This window comes from Sander vitreus, chromosome 2 (assembly GCF_031162955.1).
Source record: "Sander vitreus isolate 19-12246 chromosome 2, sanVit1, whole genome shotgun sequence".
Taxonomy (NCBI): Eukaryota; Metazoa; Chordata; class Actinopteri; order Perciformes; family Percidae; genus Sander; species Sander vitreus.
Genome location: NC_135856.1, coordinates 28,710,092 through 28,730,184, shown reverse-complemented (window position 1 = coordinate 28,730,184; position 20,093 = coordinate 28,710,092). Strand labels below are relative to the sequence as shown.

Here is a 20,093-nt window from a genome sequence, read left to right as displayed (position 1 = left end):
ACTTTGATGATTTTGTTCAGGCACTCATCGGCTACCATCCGGACATCTGATTCGCTGTCATCACTGCAGAGCAGGAACATCTCCATGGCAATGCCCAGCAGTTTCTGAAACTCTGGAGATGTTCTGCTCTCAGGACCATAGAGAAGAAAAGTAAGGCAGGCAAATGTCATTACGCACATACATATTCAACTTTTGTATACGTCAATACCAGAGATGTATAGTAACAAAGTAGAACTACTTCACTACTGTACTTAAGTACTAAAAGGCTGTATCTGTACTCTACTGGAGTATTATTTTTTTCTCCTACTTCCACTTTTACTTGAGTACATATTTTCGATGAGTTCAATACTTTTACTCAGATATATTTTTTATGTGCTGCATCGTTACTGTTGTGAATTCCTCGCGCTACGGAGACTGTAGGTTACAGTGTGTGTAGTTACGGCTACGTTAGTTACATACGATAATTACGTAAAAAATCCCAGAGATCGCTTAATATAGATCGATTAATATTTGTTATTTTTAATATAATATATTTAATATTTGTTAATTCTTTTGGCTACAGCCAAAGGAATTGTGAGTGTCCTTTAGCCTAAACATTTGAAATAATATAAACAATATGATATTCAAGCTTTCTTTACTAACTATATAACACACTACTTGTACTTTTACTTTCAGTACATTTTAAAATAAACTACTTTCAATACTTAAGTACAAAAAATGTTGAATACTTTAGTACTTCTACTTAAGTGCGGTGCTTAAAGAGCACTTCAACTTCTACTCAAGTCACTTTTTTGATAGAGCACTTGTACTTTTACTCAAGTCTGGGTCTCTAGTACTTCATACACGTCTGGTCAATACCACTATTCTCAACAGTTTACACATTCAAAACCTAACACTAACACTCAAAACCATAATAAAAGGGGTAAGGAAAAACAAAAAACAACAGAAGGGGAGAGATTTCATACCATCTCAACCCAACTCAAACTGGCATATTAAGCCTAGGTCATTGTAATTACAGAGACTCGGTGTAAATTTGATTGATTAAAAAAAATAAAAAAGTTCAAATCAGCATGCCTACCTCAGAGACTGAGCCACAATGTTTTCACATATTGTCAGGCAGTGGGTGACCCTGTCCTTCTTTGTGGTAGCCTGTTCCTTTTTCCTGCAAAAGGGGAAAGATGGGGAGGATGGGAAGAAGGGACAGAAAACAAGAGGAAGCAAATGACAAGGAGAGAGGGAGAGGGAGAGAGAGAGAGAAGAGGAAGAGAGAGAGAGAGAGAGAGAGAGAGAAAGAGAGAGAACCGAAAAATTAGGTTCAGAGTCAAACTGAGAAAGTACCTCGAAGAACTTCAACTGCCGGAAGTCATTCAAACAGGATTACAATTAAAAGGTGCACTATGAGTTCCTGCATGACGTCACTTCTGTTGACGTTCCAAGTAAATACAAAACGGAGCAAGCTTGCACCTCCCCCCATGTTTTCGTAACTGTTATGACTAACTGACAAACCGTCACTAATCGCCACCCCCTCCCCCAACCACATTGTCGGTGATTGGCTGGAACGTGTTTTGTTGTATTTTGGTGCACAGCCTGTGCCCCTAGTGTTTGACGTTTGCGACCCCTGTGTTGTCTCCCGAGACTGGGCTTTTTTACAGTGTATTCAGGGGGCAAGGCAACTAGGAGAGATGCCTACGATTTGAGACAAAAATTAAATTGTGCTGAAACCATGCAGGAACTCATAGTGCACCTTTAAATCTCTTGCAGCACAATGGATGGAATACTAAATATACCAAGTCAATGCCAGGCCACCCCATAAAACACTGCAAACACTGATCATTTCTGTAGACATCACTGAAAAGACAACAACTGAGGAGATCTCTATGCGGGCATGAAAGGAACCACAGTGTGCATTTAAACTCTAGTCAAATCTCAGTATTCCTCGAACCTTGAATAGCAGAGAGAAACGTCCATTTCAAAAGTGTCAAGCAACTTAAGTGCAAACTCACAAGACCACAATTTCAGACCCATTTCCTCTGCATCTAATAAAGCATACATCAGCAGCAGAAACACATTTTCTTAATAGCTGAGCGAGACTGCATAGGCTATATATTCCATCATTTACACCATTAGTGATGCAATTTACTAAACTGTATACTAATCATCAAGGAAAATCAATCCATTACAGAGTGTATTGCTGATGACAATAGACATGTCTAGGGACCTCTCGACTAGCAGATGAGCCTGATGAGTCCGCTGGTGCTTTAACACCAAAACCTCTTTAGAACTTGACAGATGAAATAATTGACTAAGCTGAATAGTATATTTGAAAAAGTGGAAAATATGGTACGGTCGTTACTGAAGGTGTTTGGCACGTGTTCATAAATGAAACATGAAATGAAAAGCTTGATTCCCTGAGCAGCGGCTAAACAAAAACAAGGCACGCAGCCCTAGTCGCTATAGCACATCTTGCTCCACTGATCCGGATGGGGTGCGATGGACAGGCGTACGTGACGCCAGTCCAGGAGGCTACCATTAATGCACCAGGTCATCAGCAAAAGTAGTTATGACATCCAACGTTAGCTACCCTTCTGTGCAAATGACAGCACAATGTTACACTCAAAATGTGAACGTGGCTTTACAAACTTTATCATATTTCACATTTAACTTTATTAAGCAGAATCTGAACCTTTTAATTAGTCCCTGACCCCTTAGCAGGTGCGTGGGCATCAATTAGCGGATGCCTTCTACTGTATGTTAGCTATCATTCAGCTAACGTTAGTCCTACAAATCTGAATATTTGAGTGTCAGTCAATAATACTAACTAATATCAGGCGACGAAGCCTCAATAAGCATTAGTGCAATGTCTGGTAACATAGTAGATATTAAATAGCAGAGAAGCTTACTAACAGTTTAGAATCTGGTTGCTGGTTTGCATGTTGCTAACTGGCTTCAAGCTAACAATTAAACCTTGGTTCCCTTAACTTAACGTTACTTGAGAGAGAGAGAGAGAGAGAGAGAGAGGCACTAACGTTAGCTCGCAAGCTAAGCTACATGCCTAGCTGTTAGCTTGTTATGCAATCGCTGTGGGACAAAAATCCACTTACTGCCTCTGGACAAGCTCCTCGGCGGTCGGTGGTCCCTGTTGCTGCTGGAATGACTTCAGAGACTCAAAGGCCTTCATCAATTTCTCCATGGTGGCCATTTTAGCAATCAGTAAGCAAGCTAGCTAGGCTAGCTAATATTTACTATGTGAGCTAACTAGCTAGCTAGCTAGCTAGCACACTGGGGACAAGTTAGCGCAAGGAGAGAGCAATGGGTGCGTAGTGCGACGAGAGTGCTAACACTGCTCGCGACAACTACCACCGGCTCTCCGCCTTCTTTTCGTGCAATATATCTCTTATTCTTTTACAATGTTAATCCTTAATGAACAAAATATTGGTCGATAATAAGCCATCTTTGATGCAGCGTTGCGTTCCCCCGACAAAATCACACCAGGAAGTGGCATTGGTGACAGTATAACAGAGAGGGGAGGGGTGCAACGTCAGCGGCCAATCAGACTGCGGTTTTATGTTGGGTTCCTTGACGAAGAACCAATGAGCGAGTAAGGTTGTTTTTTTTCTTTAGTTGTTATTGTTGATGTCACGGGACCGCTGTAATCCAGATTGTAAAAACATATTTGAGCAACACCAATGCTGTAGCCGTGACATTTATCTTTGCGCCAAGAAAGATGAGTGGGAGGTGTGACAACGGGGAGGCTAAGAGAGCTTCCTGTAAATCAAAAACACGTGCCTTGAAATGAACGTTTCTGGCTTTCACCCATGAAAATTTTTACTGATAGTTATTATACACACCCCGACTCAGTAGGAAGATAATCAATGGTGAAAAGACAAGCGCCCGACAGAAATAAATCTTGAACTTTAATCTGTAATTAATTATGTAATGACTTCAAAGAAGTAGTAGTAAAAGCTTTAATAAAGTCTTACCTGGAAGAAATACGCAGATATTATGGCTTGGACACAACATAAGTATTAGCAGCAGGACACTATTTTCTATTTCTGTTTTATAACTTATTTTCTCCCGTCTCTGCCCATTTATTCACAACAAACAAATGAATATACAGTATGATACAAATAAGTAAAGACACAAGTATTTTTATACAAATGGCAGTGTATTATTTCATAATTACAAATGTCAGATATGGTACAACAACCAGTGATACAACTTGTACAAGAATTAACAATGACTGCAGTGGTTGAACGACATGACTGTACATATACAAAAAAAAAAAGAAGAAAAATCAAGAAGTCCCAGGCCACGTTTGAATACCAATAATGCATTTGTCGTTCCTCCCTTTCTTGAAAATATCACTTATCCGATATATCTGGACAGAAGAGTATGAAACCCTGGAAAACCTCGCATTTATCCCAAAACTACACTCAAGTGACATCAAGAAACTGAGGATCTCTCACTTCTAAACATTGTTGGTGAGCGCCATCCCAGTTTTAAGGGGGAGACTCACCATCACCACCTTGGAGGAAGGCAGGAGAGAAGGAATGCATGTCATGCATTCAAACAGGGCCAACTCAGCTGGTCACCTTGCCATTTATAAAGTTGTCCTCAGATACCAGTGAGATATGTTGGCACTAGAAGGTCATCATTTACATATACAAGGAACCTGAAGTATTACAAACCGATACATGCTTGAGTAATAAAACATATGTATTTTTTTTTTGTTGTTTTTTTTTGTTGTTTTTTTTTTAAACAGGCATTACAATGCACTTAGTGCGGACATTCAAAACCGTTGAGCTGTTTAAAGTTCCTTTATGTGAAGGAATTTCTCTCAGAATGGACGGAATGATAAAGAGGTGGAAAAAAAGGCGGGGTGTCAGAACTGAACTTGGTAATTGGCACATACAATAAAGGCTGTCAGTCTTTCTTCAGTACATGTTTCCGATCACAAGACAAGTTTGATTTACTTAATGTTGCTTTTGGTATCATTGGCAAAAATAGTTAAAGACACTTCCTAAAGTCATTGTCAAAACACACCATAGTGCAATGAAACTAAACAGAATTTCTCTACTGCTGTATGGATAAGATGGTATAAGAGTAAAGTTCAATGACGGAGGCATGGGTGGCAAACACAGTTTAGTTTCCCTGTGAGAGTGAATGAATGTGTGTTAGAGCTTAGTTACATGTTAGAAGTACATCATTTACAAGTTTGTTTTTTTTTGAGGCTAAAGAGCTAAAAGGCTAAAATCTACATAGGCAAGAGAAATCTGCTTCAAAATGTGCCCGAGAGCAACAAAAAATGAACAGACACTCAGGTGACGTCAAGCCAGCAACAGATGCACACATTCGATTCCTGATTTTTGATGAATGGAATGTGCAACAGGGTACGACAGACTATTTTTTAGAACAGGCTAACTCCAAATTAGTTAACAAGATGGGGAATTCTACGCGTACCATTTTAAATGTAAGCGGTCTTGAATGGTTGGAAATTCAATAAAGTGACATTCAAGTCCGTACATGATTTCTAGCGATTGTATTGTTGTATTTCAATGCATTAGATCAAACAGAAGCTGCATTACACGCACGCACTCACGCGTCCAGATTGGGCATTCACAGCATTAAAAACAGGTTGTGGGGGGGTAAACAGCAACTGGCTAAAAACCAAAATTCAAAAGCAATATGGCTTCAAAAGCCTCTGAAATGCCAATGAAGACAAACAATTGGAACATGCTGGGAAATGTACAGAAAATGTATTTGTTCAGGATCGGTTAATTTGGAAACATTTCTATGATGAAACAAAAGTGCACAACAACTGCAAGTGGCGAGTGTTTTTGTACACTAGATGATAGTAACTCTGCAGGCAGGATGAGAATAAACATTATGCCCCTGTTCCTCCCCGTCTACACACATACAAGCAACTGTCTCAAGTCATTCTTATGACAGAACAACATACAGGATTTCAATGGAATAGTTAAAAGGCAGCTGCTATTATGATTAAGAAATGTTATTTTCATCTAGTACAAACACAGCTAAAGCCACAGGGTATAACTGGAGGTCTACTAGCAGGATATGTGGCCCACAGGCTTTGTGCCATCTATGATCAACAGGCACAGAGGCCAAAGCAGGCTGTATCTCAAGTCAGCGCAGAGGATGCTGACAGCTGAATCAATGTAAGCTTGTTTAATGCAACAGCAATTTGTTTTCAGCTGCAGGTCAGATCTCTTATACAGTGCCATCATCATCCTCATCATCATCATCATATGTCTCTATGTTCCAACTCAACCTGTCCTAGGCTTTCCGGTACACAAAAAAAATATGGGTGACAGATTACACAAAAAGAAGCAGAAAACCAAGTTTGAGGAATAAAGATAAACAACCAAAACATTGTTTTGCCTGAGTGAATAATGTAACAGACATTTACTTAACATGCTGTTCCCCCCTTGGCATCTAAAATAACGATCTGAGCATTTTGCAGCTCATGACATTTTGGAGAGGTCCAGGAATGATAATTATCAGGCCTTGTATTACCAAAAAAAGCCTCCGCAATATTTCCTCAAAATACTAATTGTTTTGCACGTGCTGATCCATGCCAACTCTACCAGAATTAAGTTGGTACAGGCACCTAGGCGACAGTTTACTACACGTCACACAGGCCAGTGCAACCTGCCTAACTGGGCTGAGGGAAAGATGTGGCTTATCACTTCCAAACTAATTTAAATCAAAGTGGCAGATCTTGGAAACATATGGGGAAGGCTTAAGCAGCATAGCATCAACACAGCAATGATAGACTGGACCGATTTTCCACCAATACCATTTGAATCTATGCACTTCATTCAGATCTACCTGAGCCTGCAGAGGCTAAGGGTTAGTTTGGGAACCAGGTGGATCTGATGTGCTAACAACACGTCACGTTGGCTAAATCAATGACAAACATACAGCACATATAAAAACAAAAAGGCCTTATGCTACATTGAGAGAGAAACTACTGGTACTGTGCTTCTTAAAAAAAACTCCCCAATACACATTGTCCATACTCATTCCAAAATAAAATAAAAAGGAAATAAAAAAAAAACGTAATGTATGCATTCAAGTGGTACTTTTATGGCTTTTTGTACAATACAACCTTTAGTGAAAATATACATCTAGACATAAATTCAAGTACAAATGTACAAAATCTTTAAACTCATACTTTTTTCTTTAATTATAATACACTTTTAATACAGCTCATAAATACAGGTCAACATTCACTGAGTTCCTAAGATTTGCGCTTGCTTGGAGTTTGTGGTGAAGTTCAGCGGCGAGGGGGGGGGGCAGGGGGAGGCAGGTGGAGGGAGTGGTTTAAAGTCGCGAGGGCTCTTCGATCTCGTCGTCACTGTAACCGCTCTTAAAACAGACCTGGGGAAAACCAGAAGTGAGGATATATCACTAACCTTAGCAACTTTCATCACTACACCATCTCACATGTGCAAGATGAGGTCACATTCTCCTAGAACCCCAACCTAAACTTATAACCACATAACGAGAAGTATTTCTGTAGTGCCCAGGCTGGTGTCTGGCACTCAAACACACTAACTGTGAGCAAGTTAGAAGACAACATAAGACATGCAACTGAAGAATGGGCCTAGGTTTGGTAGCAAATAACCAATTGTGATGACATTGTTCTTCCCATTTAAAAAAGGTAGTATAACAAAACTAGAAATTCAGCTTGTTTAATGTAATATCCCTACTTGAAATGACATGCAGTTTCTATGCAGAGCCCTCATAATGTTGTATTTGCATTTTTACTACAAAGAGCTGCCTTATTTGACTTTTTATTTTACCTGAAACACATCCAGAGGTGAGCAGTGCCTGCAGCCTCTCTCTCACGCTGAATACAGCCCCGACAACCTCCACCAATAAGATAGAGCAGACTGTATGTAGCCCGAAAGGCAAAACGCAGGGCGAAAAAACATCCACACAGCACTCACTACTGCTGCCTTAAAACGTATTGCTGTGAGCACATGGTGATAATGACTCAGTGGGCATATTGACATTTATATCAACTCCTCGCTTATCTTATCTGCATTTCCACAGTAACAGATCACCGCTTAGAGTGATTTTATTAAGAAAACCAAACTGAAACTATAGAAGTAGGATTTTGAAAAGTGAGGGGGGCACGTCACCCCCTTGTCCCCAGAGGTAGCTACAGCACCCTTGAATACAAGTTCAAACAAGTAAAGAACAAAATGAAAACGTCTCAATAATAAAAAGGACAGGTGGAAGTTACGTTGGAGACTTGAAATATTTTTTACCACTGACTGATATTTTGTGATACGTGTCACTGTATCTTCAAAGTAAAGCTTGAAGTCAAGTCTTCCCACAACCACAAACCAGATCCTCTCAAGAAAAAAAGATCCTCATGTTTTAGACCTTCTGAGACAAAGTGGAACAGCAACAAATACAGAAAGGAATATGCAAAGGGAAAGAAAGGGAAAAAGAGAGGCTTTAACTTAAACTAGGAATAGCATAACTAGGGAAAAAAAAAAAAAAAAAGGATCGAAGAAAAGAAGGAAGAGAAGAAGTACCTTAGCCCCCACCCCCTCGAACAGTTGCCGGAGCACTAGCACTTGCCTCTCTTCTGAACAGGCGGTAGAAGAAGCCTCTCTTTGGTGGAGGGTTAGGCCGGTTCACATCCAGATCGGAGCACAGCGTCCCGTCAGTCTCGTAGACGTTGATTTCTTTAAAGCACTCCATCTCAATCATCTACAAAAGGTAAAGGTAAAAGGTTGAGTTTTCTACCCTGATAACTTTCACTTCTTTAGGAGTTTGGTTCAACAAAAAGGTCTGTGCGTCAGCATAAGGGTGGGTGCAGTGGTGGAAGACGTATTCAGATCATTTACCTCAGTAAAAGAACTAATACCACACTGTAAAAATACTCTGTTATAAGTAAAAGTCCTGCATTGAAAATATTACTTAGGTAGAAGTATGTAAGTGTCATCACGAAAAGTACTCAATGCAGAAAAATCCTCACATTTTAGAAACTAGAAACGATCCAAACAGTTCTGTCACTCAGCTAAGTGATTAAACGGTTAATCATTTCAGCTGGATATATATATATATATATATATATATATATATATATATATATATATATATATATATATATATATATATATATATATATATATATATATATTTATTTTGTTGGGTATTTTAAATAATCTATAATAATAATAATACATTTCATAAACTGCATGTGTTTTGTGTGCAAAAATCTTAATTTGTAAAGTAACTAAAGCTTTCAGATGAATGTAGTGGAGTAAAAAGTACAATATTTCTCTCTGAAATGTAACGGAGTAGAAGTAGAAAGTGGCATGAAAACAAAAGACTCAAGTAAAGTACAAGTACCTCAAATTGTACTTGAGTAAATGTGCATTCCGCCACTGGGTGGGTGCCATTTATTTAAAACACAAGCCTCCTTACAGGTATCTGTTTAAGAATCTATCTGGCTTGGGCATTTGGGATGCAAATGAACACTTCCACATCGTCGCATACATATTCAGTAACTTGAGTCATTCACAGGCAAGGGCACATTTAAAAGCATTTACATTGATTCATACTTCTTCATTACTCTTAAGGGAAGGTAATCTTTAACGCAGGTATTTCTATGTCACCAGTGCTGTACTGCATTGTATCAGTCTGTTGTGGGACTGAACGATGACATCATCTCAGAGGCCTGAGCCTGCAGTACCTCGTTCTGCCACGGGATGGAGACACTGCCTGTGACAAACTTGTGGTAAAAGTCGTCGTCTGTGGGGTCAAGGTTCACGCCTTTGACAGTGGAGAACTGCTCAATGTCCAGGACGTCTTTACAGTACACGGCCCGGGGCTGAGAGAGAGAGAGACACACACAACTGTGAAAAGTGTATTTATTTTGGATGAAAGGGGGGGAAAACTAATCCTGAAATAAATCAGATTGTTATTTTTAAAAACATGGAAGTCTTTACTACTGAGGACTCTTTACTGCTTTGTTCTCCCCAGCAAGGCCCTACTGACCTGAATAAGCCAAAATAGAAACGCAGATAGCACTATCTACTTTCAACTATTGATTTAACCTCTCAGGTCAGTCACTCTCTTCACTTAGGCTATTATTTATTTTTTTTTTTTTTTAATGATTCCCGGTATGAACAACGTTGAAATCTATGAGTGCAGCATAGAATAAAAGTTTACAGTGTTTTTGGTTGAACTACATTCATCCCGGGAGGGTAGGGGTCTGTGTTACACTCCACAGTTACACATATTCACACTTGACTGTTTCCTAATATGACCACAGCCGTCTACTGTTCACAAGCTCCACTGGAAATATTAGTGATGATTGACATACAACAGAGCAACTCCGCTTTAATCGCTGCAGAAGAAAGCATGTTTTCCCATTTTGTCAGCCAGTTTGGGATTTCAAACGACGACACTGAAATCACACGCATGCTTCTCACCACCCCCACCAGCTACCATGATAACTAGATTACACTGGAAGTGTTTGTTTACTTGTGACAATGGCATTTCCTGGCTACAAGCTGTGAATAGAGCCTGTATGCACTCTAGTTTGTGTGTTAGTGTGTGTGTGTGTGTGTGTGTGTGTGTGTGTGTGTGTGTGTGTGTGCGCGGTCCTTACATCGGGGCTGAAGGGAGGGTCCAGCATGTTGGCCTCCAGCCGTTTGAAGTTGATGTTTCTGAAGATGGGGTGCTGCTTGACCTCTATGGCCCCTCGACCCTGACAACCCAGTCGCTCCTTGGGGTCCTTAGCCAGGAGCTGACACGCAGCAGGAAGAAGAGGAAGAAGAGGTTTAAATATTGCAACTCTCTTAAGATGTGCTGCTAGCCCAAATGGCTTTGGCAGATAAATTATAGCTAAATGTATTTCAAATATCTCAAAAAAAAACAAAAAAAAAACATAAACCAAACCTCTATTTAAGCCTGGTTCTTAATCATAAATCACAAAGAAAGGGAGGGGGTCCCTGTGATGCTGGATGACTCTAGACAGTTTGACGAATCCCTTTAGTGCAATGTATACAAAAGACACACATGGTCGTAGTTTTCATGTAATCCACTTGCCTTTATGTATCTGACCCAATGTAATCTAATAAAGACCGATACAAATCCATGCACTCAGGGGTTAATGCAGCACCATCATGGATAGAATTAGAGCGCGCTATTGCCTTCTCTATGAGAGCTTCAGGATAATATTACCACCTACAGTACAGCAGGCTTATGAAGGGGATGAGTGCTGTTTAGTGGTTTGGCTACTAGTAGACACTCTCACTGGCCTTGTTGTCACCCAAAAAGCTGGTGGCTTTGACAATCAACAGACCAATGGATTTGACATTTTTAACCACATCGCTCTTTCTAGTTCCCCATCGTGTCTCTTGTCTTTGCACAACTCTTGCCCAATTTACACCAGTGTTCAAACAAAGCAGACTCTCACTCTCACTTTCTGCTCTTGACAACTTGGATCACTTGTCTATTTTGAGCTGTGGTAATCCCCCCCCCTCTTGTATTTTCTCCCCCTTCCCGATTATCTTCCTCCCATTTCTTGCTGAAACCTTTTTTTCTTTTCTCCTCCTCTCCCTGGGGAGTCTTTGAATCTGCTGAACCTCGGGTCAGAATGTTCCACCGCGTCACACAAATAAACGTCCCTTCCCCTCCTGTTCAGAGGCAAAGTCGCTTAGTGGCTCCCTCTTGGAGAATGGTGAGTTTGTGGAAGACAAAAAGGTGAAAGCCAGATGGGAAGATTTCAAGCTAAGTTCTACTAAACAACCTGCACTAATCCATAGGTTTATATTAACATTGGGTTGAAAGGGGTGCTCGTAGTAACAAAGTTACAGAGTTATCAGCTCTGCAGTTCCCCTCAGCTCTATAGAGCAATTTAGCATCTTTTAGCTCATTGTTTTGGTTTTACAGCCTGAAAATGTACTGTTTGGATTCAGTCTCACTGCTCTCATCAGCACTGTTTTCAGCCCTGATAAACCCATTTTGCACCTGTCCAGCAACAAACGACAGAAAAAGTGCAACAGACACCAACTCCTTGGTGAACATACTGTAAGAGGAGGCCTTTATTTGTATAGGACAGCTGAAGATGTGAAAGGGGAGAGAGAGGGGGAATGACATGCAGCAAAGTGCCGCAGGTCGGAGTTGAACCCGCTGCCGCTGCGTCGAGGAGAATATACGGGAACCCGCTCTACCAGGTGAGCTTCCCAGGCGCCCATTATTATCTAATCTTGAAATAGATTCAGAACATATAGTTCTTCGATGATATAAAAAGAAATGTAGATTTTCAAACATTTTGTAATCCATGCTTTATTGTAAAAATCTGCATCTTACACTAAAGGAAAAACAATTGTATAGGTTTTTCAAAATTTTAGACTAACCAGAAGCTACGAAATTAACAATTATAGTAGTTCAAGAAACCCTGTTTTTAACAGGAAAAGGTATAATGTTCTTTGCAATGAAATACGGTCATTCAAACAGCGTTTCTAATATCTCACTGTGCAACTTCTGCTTTTCATGTGTCACTGTGTCTACCAAGTGAGTGGCAGAACATAAAAGACCTATTGAGGCCACAGCTACTGTTTGTATTAATAAAGGCAGTTATTGCAGTAATATAAACCTGTTCATGTAATTTATCAAGGAGACATGAACATCAAGTTTCATGCCCATACTAAACTGAAATCATCACCAAGTGGTATGACAATGCTTTTTTTCTGCATTATTCTCCACCACCCCCTCAGCCACATCCATCCATGTCCTTATTTGCCATTACTCTCAGAGACATTGAGTGTTAACGTGCTCTCCTCCCTCTGTCTTCATTCCTCCTCTTCCAGCATTTTTATAGTCTCGCATTGCCAGACCTTACTCCACAGCGCTGTGGAGTAAGTACTCCACACATACATTCTGTGATACGAGAACTTGTTTTGGTGGAACATTTGCACCCCGCAAAAGAAAATGCCACATACAATATTAAATGAAGTTAACTGTTGACACAATACAGTAATGTAAGCTATTTAAATTAGCTGGATACATGATGGTTAAACGTCATTTGCTGTGTATATTTTGTCCATAGCAATCCTCTATCGGTCCCAAAAATGTCCCAGTTAGAGAGTAAATGCCGTAAACATATTCTTTGTACATTTTTCCAATCATTCCCCGAAAGAACAAAGCAGGCCTGCCTTGTTGCATGATCCAAATCTTCTTCTTAACTTGCGATTTTCAGCGTGTACCTTGCTAGCTCGAAGTTTGTTGTGGTTTCCCGAAGTGAACGGAGTTTGAGAATGGCATCTCACGCGCCAGATGTCAGGCAACTATCCTGGAAATGCACTTCTGTTGATCCAGACTACTGTTTTTCTAACCCCACAGCCATCAGTCACCTCCATCTCCTCACTCTCACCTGTCTGCAGATGTCCTTCGCCTCCTCTGCGAACTTATCAGAGTACTCCTCTGGGTCCTCGCGCACTCGTCTGTCCACCTCCTCCCGCTTGACACGCTCCTTGCGCTTGCGGAAGGGCGACTGACCCTGTATCATCTCGAAGATCAGGCAGCCCAGCCCCCACCAGTCCGGGCTGACGGTGTAGCTCTCGTTCTGGATCACCTCAGGAGCTGAGGGTGGGGAGAAGAGGCAGGGATGAAGGGTAAGAAAAGTGAGGTCAGTTCAGGTAGCAAACAGGAAACCTGACAGAGGGGTTTACAATCTGAATCAAGTGGAACAGAGACAGTTGATAAAGGTCATAAGGAGAGGTAGAAAGCTGAGAATTGTACAGATAAAGGAATGGTTGCAGTGGTTTTAGTAATGAAGGGTGTAAGGCTTGACTAAAGAAAGAGGTAGAAGAGGGTTACCACAATTCTTACCCATGTATCCAACAGTGCCCACTCTCCCTCGTATCGTCTCTCCTTCAGGGATTTGAACAGCAAGGCCCAGGTCTGAAATTCGAATGTGTCCTGAAAAAGAACAAAAGATTATTAACCTAACTGAGATCATGCTAAATGCACTTAGGTTAATAAAATGTACACTACAGAGGAATAAATCTTATTCTCTAGATATCAAGAGTTACAAAAACTAGTCTCGCTTTGCCAGACCCTCCTCCAAAGCGCTCTGGAGAAGGGTCTGGCTACTCCACATAGTATTCGGGGATGGGAGGAAAACGTGCTCTGGTTTATTGGCATTTCTTTAAACCAATCACAATCATCTTGGGCGGTGCTATGCACCGGAGAAAAGCTGCGGTGCCGCTGCAAAATAGCCTCAGGAAGGAACTTGTTTTGGTGGAACATGTGTAAGTTTAAAAGTAGTTTTAGTCGTGCAACAGAAAACTCTGATTGGACAGATAGTCTAGCTAGCTCCACCTCTGGCTCTACATGCCACTGTACTCTCCGTAAGCCCTTTCTGATTCCGATTCAGATTCTGTCTCGATTTACCCTGCAGAGATCTGAGGAGCAGTTAACCATAGTCCTCAGAAATCCACCGGAGTTTAAAATGCCAACACAAAGGAAGCTCAAGGCAATGGATATCCGGCCTAAATGAGTGAAATCCGGCAGGATTTTCCGGCGGCAACGGAGCAATCGCGGAAGTGGAACGTCAAGGATATAGACTATACAAAAACCAACTAATGAGTGCAAAGGTTAAAGCCATAGTGCCCTCATGTTACACTAAAATTATCTTTTATGATAGAAGTCAGTGAAAGAAAGAATAAGAAAAGTATGAGCGTAAGAGAGCCACAAAGGAGATTCCTCTATTTCAAGATAAGACCATGTTACAGAGAATAGACGATATGGAGTATGACTCAGAGGAGAGAGCGTGATGTGAAGAACTTGAAGAGATGACTTTTCAGCCTTTGAAAGACAGGGAGACTTTTTGCTACTGTGCTTGCACATTATAAAGTGAGGTATGGGTTACGTCAAAAGGAGAAAAAGAAACTGGAACATACCACGATCATCCAGAAGGATGTTTTCAGGTTTCAAATCCCTGCAGGGGAAAAAAAAAATAAGAGAACACATTAGGGAGTCATTCCGTTGATATACGGCTTGTATAAAAATAGAACTTACATTTAACGATCCAACAATAAAATATTGGCTAAATATTTGCATCCTTTATTAACTTGTCATTTTGTTGACATTCATGTGGATTAATAGATGGCTTAGCTGCACACATGTCTTTATTTGCTTTGTTATGCTTTATATTGTAGTGAGCTATATTTCTGTTCAACAGAACTTCCTGACTGAGAATTTTAGGCGCCTAAAGTTACTCTTCTTATAAATCTTATCTCAGAACTTAACTGTCTTTTCCGAGCCTTTTTTAATAACCTTGCCACGTTATGTTTATTGTTATGTCTTTATTTTAACCCTCTTTTAAGCCAAATCAGTGTCTTATCTAACTTTTTTCAAAAGTGCAATTTTTTTTCTTTTATTGTAATAGCTATAACAATTTGAAAACTGGGACACTCCACTAACCAATGCCAAGGTCAACCGGTCAGCCTTAGCCTCAGCCTTAGTCTTACAGTAAACTGTGAAGTTTACTGTAACCCCTGCTGTGAACACCGTGTGTTTATATGACTATGTGGGCCATGCGTGTGTGGGTGCATGTGTCCACTAAGAACTTCAGTGTTTATGTTAGCATTACTCTGAGGCTCCACTGAGTGTGACAGGTTCATGACACCTCAGTGAAATCAGTACACGATTAATCCAGTGACACTTCATCATCAAGGACTTTCTATTTGGACTTGTCCCAATCGTTATGGAATATATCTCTTCGTAACACCAGAGCTGGGACAAATAGTCAGACATACAGTTAGTTTATGGTTTGTTTTAGACCTCTTGCATTGGTGAGGGGGTATTCCCCCAATTTAATACTGCACTTGTAAGAGACAAAGTCAAAGTCGAGCAGAGTCTGAAATAACCAAAATCTTGCAATGCAATCTGGTAGCGCCTTTCGACCCTCACTGCCTGGTAAAACCCCACTTCTTTTAAACTCCACTCCCACAGTTCGTAACGCTGGCTTTCTGTTACAAAAAGTCAAGTCTCAAGACTCATTCGAGATAACACTGATGAAATCATGACACCATCTGGGTTATTTTCTCAGACTTTAGAAAGCTCCCTTTAGAGCCACAAAAGGCATTATTATTCAACTGTGTTTACTGGTTGAGTGGTGCTTCTCGTGACAAGTAAACTGAACTTCCTGTGTAAAATCGGCGGAGTGCCCCCTTAAAGGCCAGGACATTCAGCCAGTTGTAGGCAAAAACAACAAGCTTACATAATGTTGATCCGGGTGCTGTAACCTTACAACATTGGTCCTCAGAGACAGAGATCCTCAAAATACCCCTGAAAACTTTCCTAAAGCCTCTATGCTTACTGCTGTCCTAATATGATAGTACAAATCCCCCCCATCTACAGTATCTTCTAATCATTTAAACAGAAATACCATCATGAGGCTCTACGCCTAGAGCGCTTTATCGAGAAGCTAGTCCACCCCGACCAATCAGGTTTTATACCAAAACGTCATGCTGCAGACTATGTACACAGACTATTTCATGTAATAGAAGAAGCCAAAAACCTTCCAACAACAGCAGCAGTTTTATCAGTGGACGCGGAAAAGGCTTTCGACCTCCTAGAGTGGAACTACTTGTGGCAAGTAATGGAGAGGCTTGGTTTGGAGGCCAAATTAAATGACATGGTGCATACTTTATATGCGAATCCCACGGCCATAGTCGCAACCAACAGGGATGCCCGCTTTCCCCCATTCTGTTTGTAATCTCTCTTGAACTGTTAGCCCAAGCCATAAGGCAAAATAAAATCTGTAATATCCAGATTAAATCCAATAGCAGCTCAATATCGTTATATGCAGATGATATTTTGTTGTACATCTCTGATCTTGAGGACTCTATTCCAAAGATTCTTAAGATCTTCAACAAATTTTTCTCAATCTCCAGCTATAAAATGAACTGGAATAAATCTAATCTTTTACTGAACAACAGGCAGGTGACATCAGCCATTAGTGTTACAATACCAACCCAAAATTACATATTTGGGCATCACCATACACGCATCGCTACAGCGAGTTGTCCAGGACAACTATGAAACCATATTAAGTAGTGTTCTAAGGGATCTGGCCAACTGGTCTGCGTTGCCGGCATCACTACGGTCCAGGATTGCAGTTGTTAAAACGAACATAGTTCCTTGTGTGAATTTCTTAAGTTCAATGATCCCCTTACCCCCACCAATACATTTCTGGAAGAAAATTGATACCTTAATTCGGCAGTATATTTGGAATAATAAACAACCTAAGCTAAAATACTCTACCCTGCAATGTACCACAAACACGGGAGGCTTGGCCCTCCCCAACCTTAAAGTGTATCACAGAGCCTTTCAGCTACGGGCCCTCAGAGTGTGGATGGACCCCTCATCTACAGTCCCATGGAGAGAAATAGAGCAAAACCTCACTGGAAGTTTAAGACTGCAAGACCATGCCTTTGCAGGTGTGTGTCCAAACAAGTATATGCTAGCTTATGGCCCTATTATCACCAACAAATTGACCAACTTTAAACAGGTGGAGGAGCACCTACGCTACACCAATAAGTGGCATTTGAACACCCCAATATGGTTCAATACACACTTAATGTCTGGTAACAAACCCTTTGCTTGCAAGCAGTGGAGTGACAGAGGCATTTATACTGTAAACCAGCTATTCAATGAGAAAGGTATATTGAGTTTTGAAGACCTGAGAGCTGAGTTTTGAGGTCCCCAGGACATCCTTCTACTTTTATCTGCGCTTAAGATCAGCCCTAAAATGTTATGGAAAGTTTCCTGTGAGAGGATTAGTGTCCAGGATTTATGCTAAACTGATGCAAGTATCCATAGGAGAACTCCCAATAGTAAAGAAATGGGAGCGAGAGCTGAGCCCTGAAGGGAACGAAATAGGAGCGAGAGCTGAGCCCTGAGGGAAACGCAATTAATTGGGAGACAGTTTGGGACAACATTTTCCACTGTTCCAAAAACCCAAATCACCAGTATATCCACTTCAACATATGTCATAGGACATACTGGACTCCTCAGAAGAGATACGTCTCTAAAGCCATTCCCACTCCCTATTGTACTTTCTGTCAACCTGAACAAACTGGAACTTTCCTGCACATGGTCTGGGAGTGTGAACAGGTGCATGAGTTTTGGAATAAAACATCATCAAGTATATCTGATGTCAAGGATGTCGACTTCCTACTGACCCGATTGTTTTGTTACTTAATGACGACTCTAAATTACATCTGCTTGGGAGACAGAGGAAATTTGGCTAGCCGGCTCAACTGCAACCAAGAAAATGATAGCGCAGTGCTGGCTCCCCCCTCACTCGCTTTGTATAAAGCGTATTTTCTGGACATAGTTATGCTTGAGCTCTCTACAGCAAGGATTAACAAAACTAAATCATCAACTATTAGCCTATGGGAAAGCGCAGCACCACAAATATCAGACTAAGGCCACGTCCACAAGTACCAAAACAATCTTTTTTCCCCCATGTCTTCCCTGGAACTGTGTCAAAAAAAAAAAGTGCGTCCACACGGATCCATTTGTAAAAGAATCAACACGCTACTTCATATTCCAGGCCTATAGGTGGCGCCGTTTCTGCTACAGAAATTCACCAAAAACGGAGAAGAAGAGCATAGTCTTCAGTCACTCCCAATCATAACATGATAGACTATAATAACTTTCACCACTGCTCATTTTATAAAGGCCGCCGCAAGAAAACGTCTTTGTTTACATTGTGTTACAGTGCTAGCTAGCAGAGCTAATGTTAGCGCGCTAACATCGGCAGTCAAACAAACATCAGTGATCCAATGTCTTTTTGATAATCTACACGTTTTTCTTGCGGTAGCCTTTCTACAATAAGCCGTGCTAAAAGTTACTATAATCCGTTCAAGGAGTTGATAAGCAGACAGATTAGCTAGCTGGTTGATAAGTTTAAAAAAAGTGCTTTTCAGGTAGTGCGTTTACAGGTTGGTTTGGACGATCGGCCGAAACAATGCAAAATGTGCGTTTGCATCAAAAAGCGTCTCCGTGTTGATGGCCCCTTAATGACCTCAGCCCCACAAGAACTAGAGGAGAGTGATTAAGCAAGGTGTGATTTCGGTTTGTTTGTTTTGTTTTCCTTGAGACTGCAGAGGGTGGGGGGTGGGTGAGGGTCTTTGTTCTTGTTCAATTTGTGTTTCTTTGTTCTGTGCGCCATCTGACATTAGCCGTCACATATTGTGGAATTTGTTTTGTATGCATGAAGGCGCTAATAAAAAAAGAAATAAAAAAGAAATACCATCATGAAAGATATCTCATCTTTTTGACTTGATTCCCCAAAACAGTTTCTGACCCTGTGTGAGCTAACCTGTAGACTATCCTCTCACGGTGCAGGTCCTCAAGGCCACAGCAGATCTCAGCAGCATAGAAGATGGCCCTCTGCTCGTCGAAGCCAGAGTTGCCCATGTTGTAGATGTGGAACTTTAAGTCACCGCCATTCATTATGGTCAACACCAGACACAGCGCATCCTTGGTCTCATAGGCATATGCTAGACTAACCTGGAGAGGGAGGCAAATTTGGGGAAGTAGTAACGAGGGAGGTGAGGGACCAGTCAAGGAGTCAGTGTAGAAGAGGGCATGAGGAGAGAAAGAGGGGAGGAGGTGGAAGAGGGAAGAGCAGTGGTAAGAGACAGGGTGGCTACAGGCACATGATTGTTTCATTTGGTGCATTTAATGCCCCAAATAATCATCCGTTATCCCAAACGGAATGTCAGGAATGTATATAAAGAGAAACATATCAGATATGGAAAACAATAATCCCACCATCTATCTCTCTTCTCTCATTCCCACCAGCCTCCCTTTCTCTTCCCTCCTCTTTCCTCTCGCCCCCTGTGGGTCAGTGACACACAGGGTATATAGTGTGTGCGCGCATGTGTTGTTGTGTACAAGCAGGATGTTGCTGCCATCGGGAGGAATCCCATCTGCTCCGGACTACGTAGTCAGAGACAGACCACAAGAGGGGATGGGAAAAATTCTTATGGGCCACACACACACACACACACACACACACA

At 41.1% G+C, this 20,093-nt stretch overlaps 2 protein-coding genes across 9 annotated transcripts in view; both read right to left on the bottom strand.

Moving 5' to 3' along the window:
* htt (huntingtin) overlaps positions 1–3,499 on the bottom strand; it is a 34,290-nt gene extending 30,791 nt beyond the window's left edge. For 4 of the 7 annotated variants that reach the window (XM_078264698.1, XM_078264724.1, XM_078264706.1 and 1 more), the window contains exons 1-3: positions 3,102–3,499; positions 1,080–1,162; positions 3–136 (exon numbers count right to left, since the gene is read on the bottom strand). In XM_078264698.1, coding sequence (XP_078120824.1) covers positions 3–136; positions 1,080–1,162; positions 3,102–3,199 — 315 coding nt within the window. In that variant the 5' untranslated portion in view covers positions 3,200–3,499. Of the gene's footprint in view, positions 1–2; positions 137–1,078; positions 1,163–3,101 lie in introns of all 7 variants that reach the window. The other 3 variants (XM_078264716.1, XM_078264740.1, XM_078264749.1) reach the window with 1 other exon arrangement.
* Positions 3,500–6,984: 3,485 nt separating this feature from the next.
* The window catches only part of grk4 (G protein-coupled receptor kinase 4), a 49,116-nt gene continuing 36,007 nt past the window's right edge, over positions 6,985–20,093 (bottom strand). The window contains exons 9-16 of one of the 2 annotated variants that reach the window (XM_078264686.1): positions 19,391–19,581; positions 14,958–14,995; positions 13,885–13,974; positions 13,427–13,635; positions 10,658–10,795; positions 9,737–9,874; positions 8,571–8,748; positions 6,985–7,401 (exon numbers count right to left, since the gene is read on the bottom strand). In XM_078264686.1, the coding sequence (XP_078120812.1) occupies positions 8,572–8,748; positions 9,737–9,874; positions 10,658–10,795; positions 13,427–13,635; positions 13,885–13,974; positions 14,958–14,995; positions 19,391–19,581 (981 nt within the window). In that variant the 3' untranslated portion in view covers positions 6,985–7,401; position 8,571. The remainder of the gene's footprint in view (positions 7,402–8,570; positions 8,749–9,736; positions 9,875–10,657; positions 10,796–13,426; positions 13,636–13,884; positions 13,975–14,957; positions 14,996–19,390; positions 19,582–20,093) is intronic. The other variant, XM_078264677.1, reaches the window with a different exon arrangement.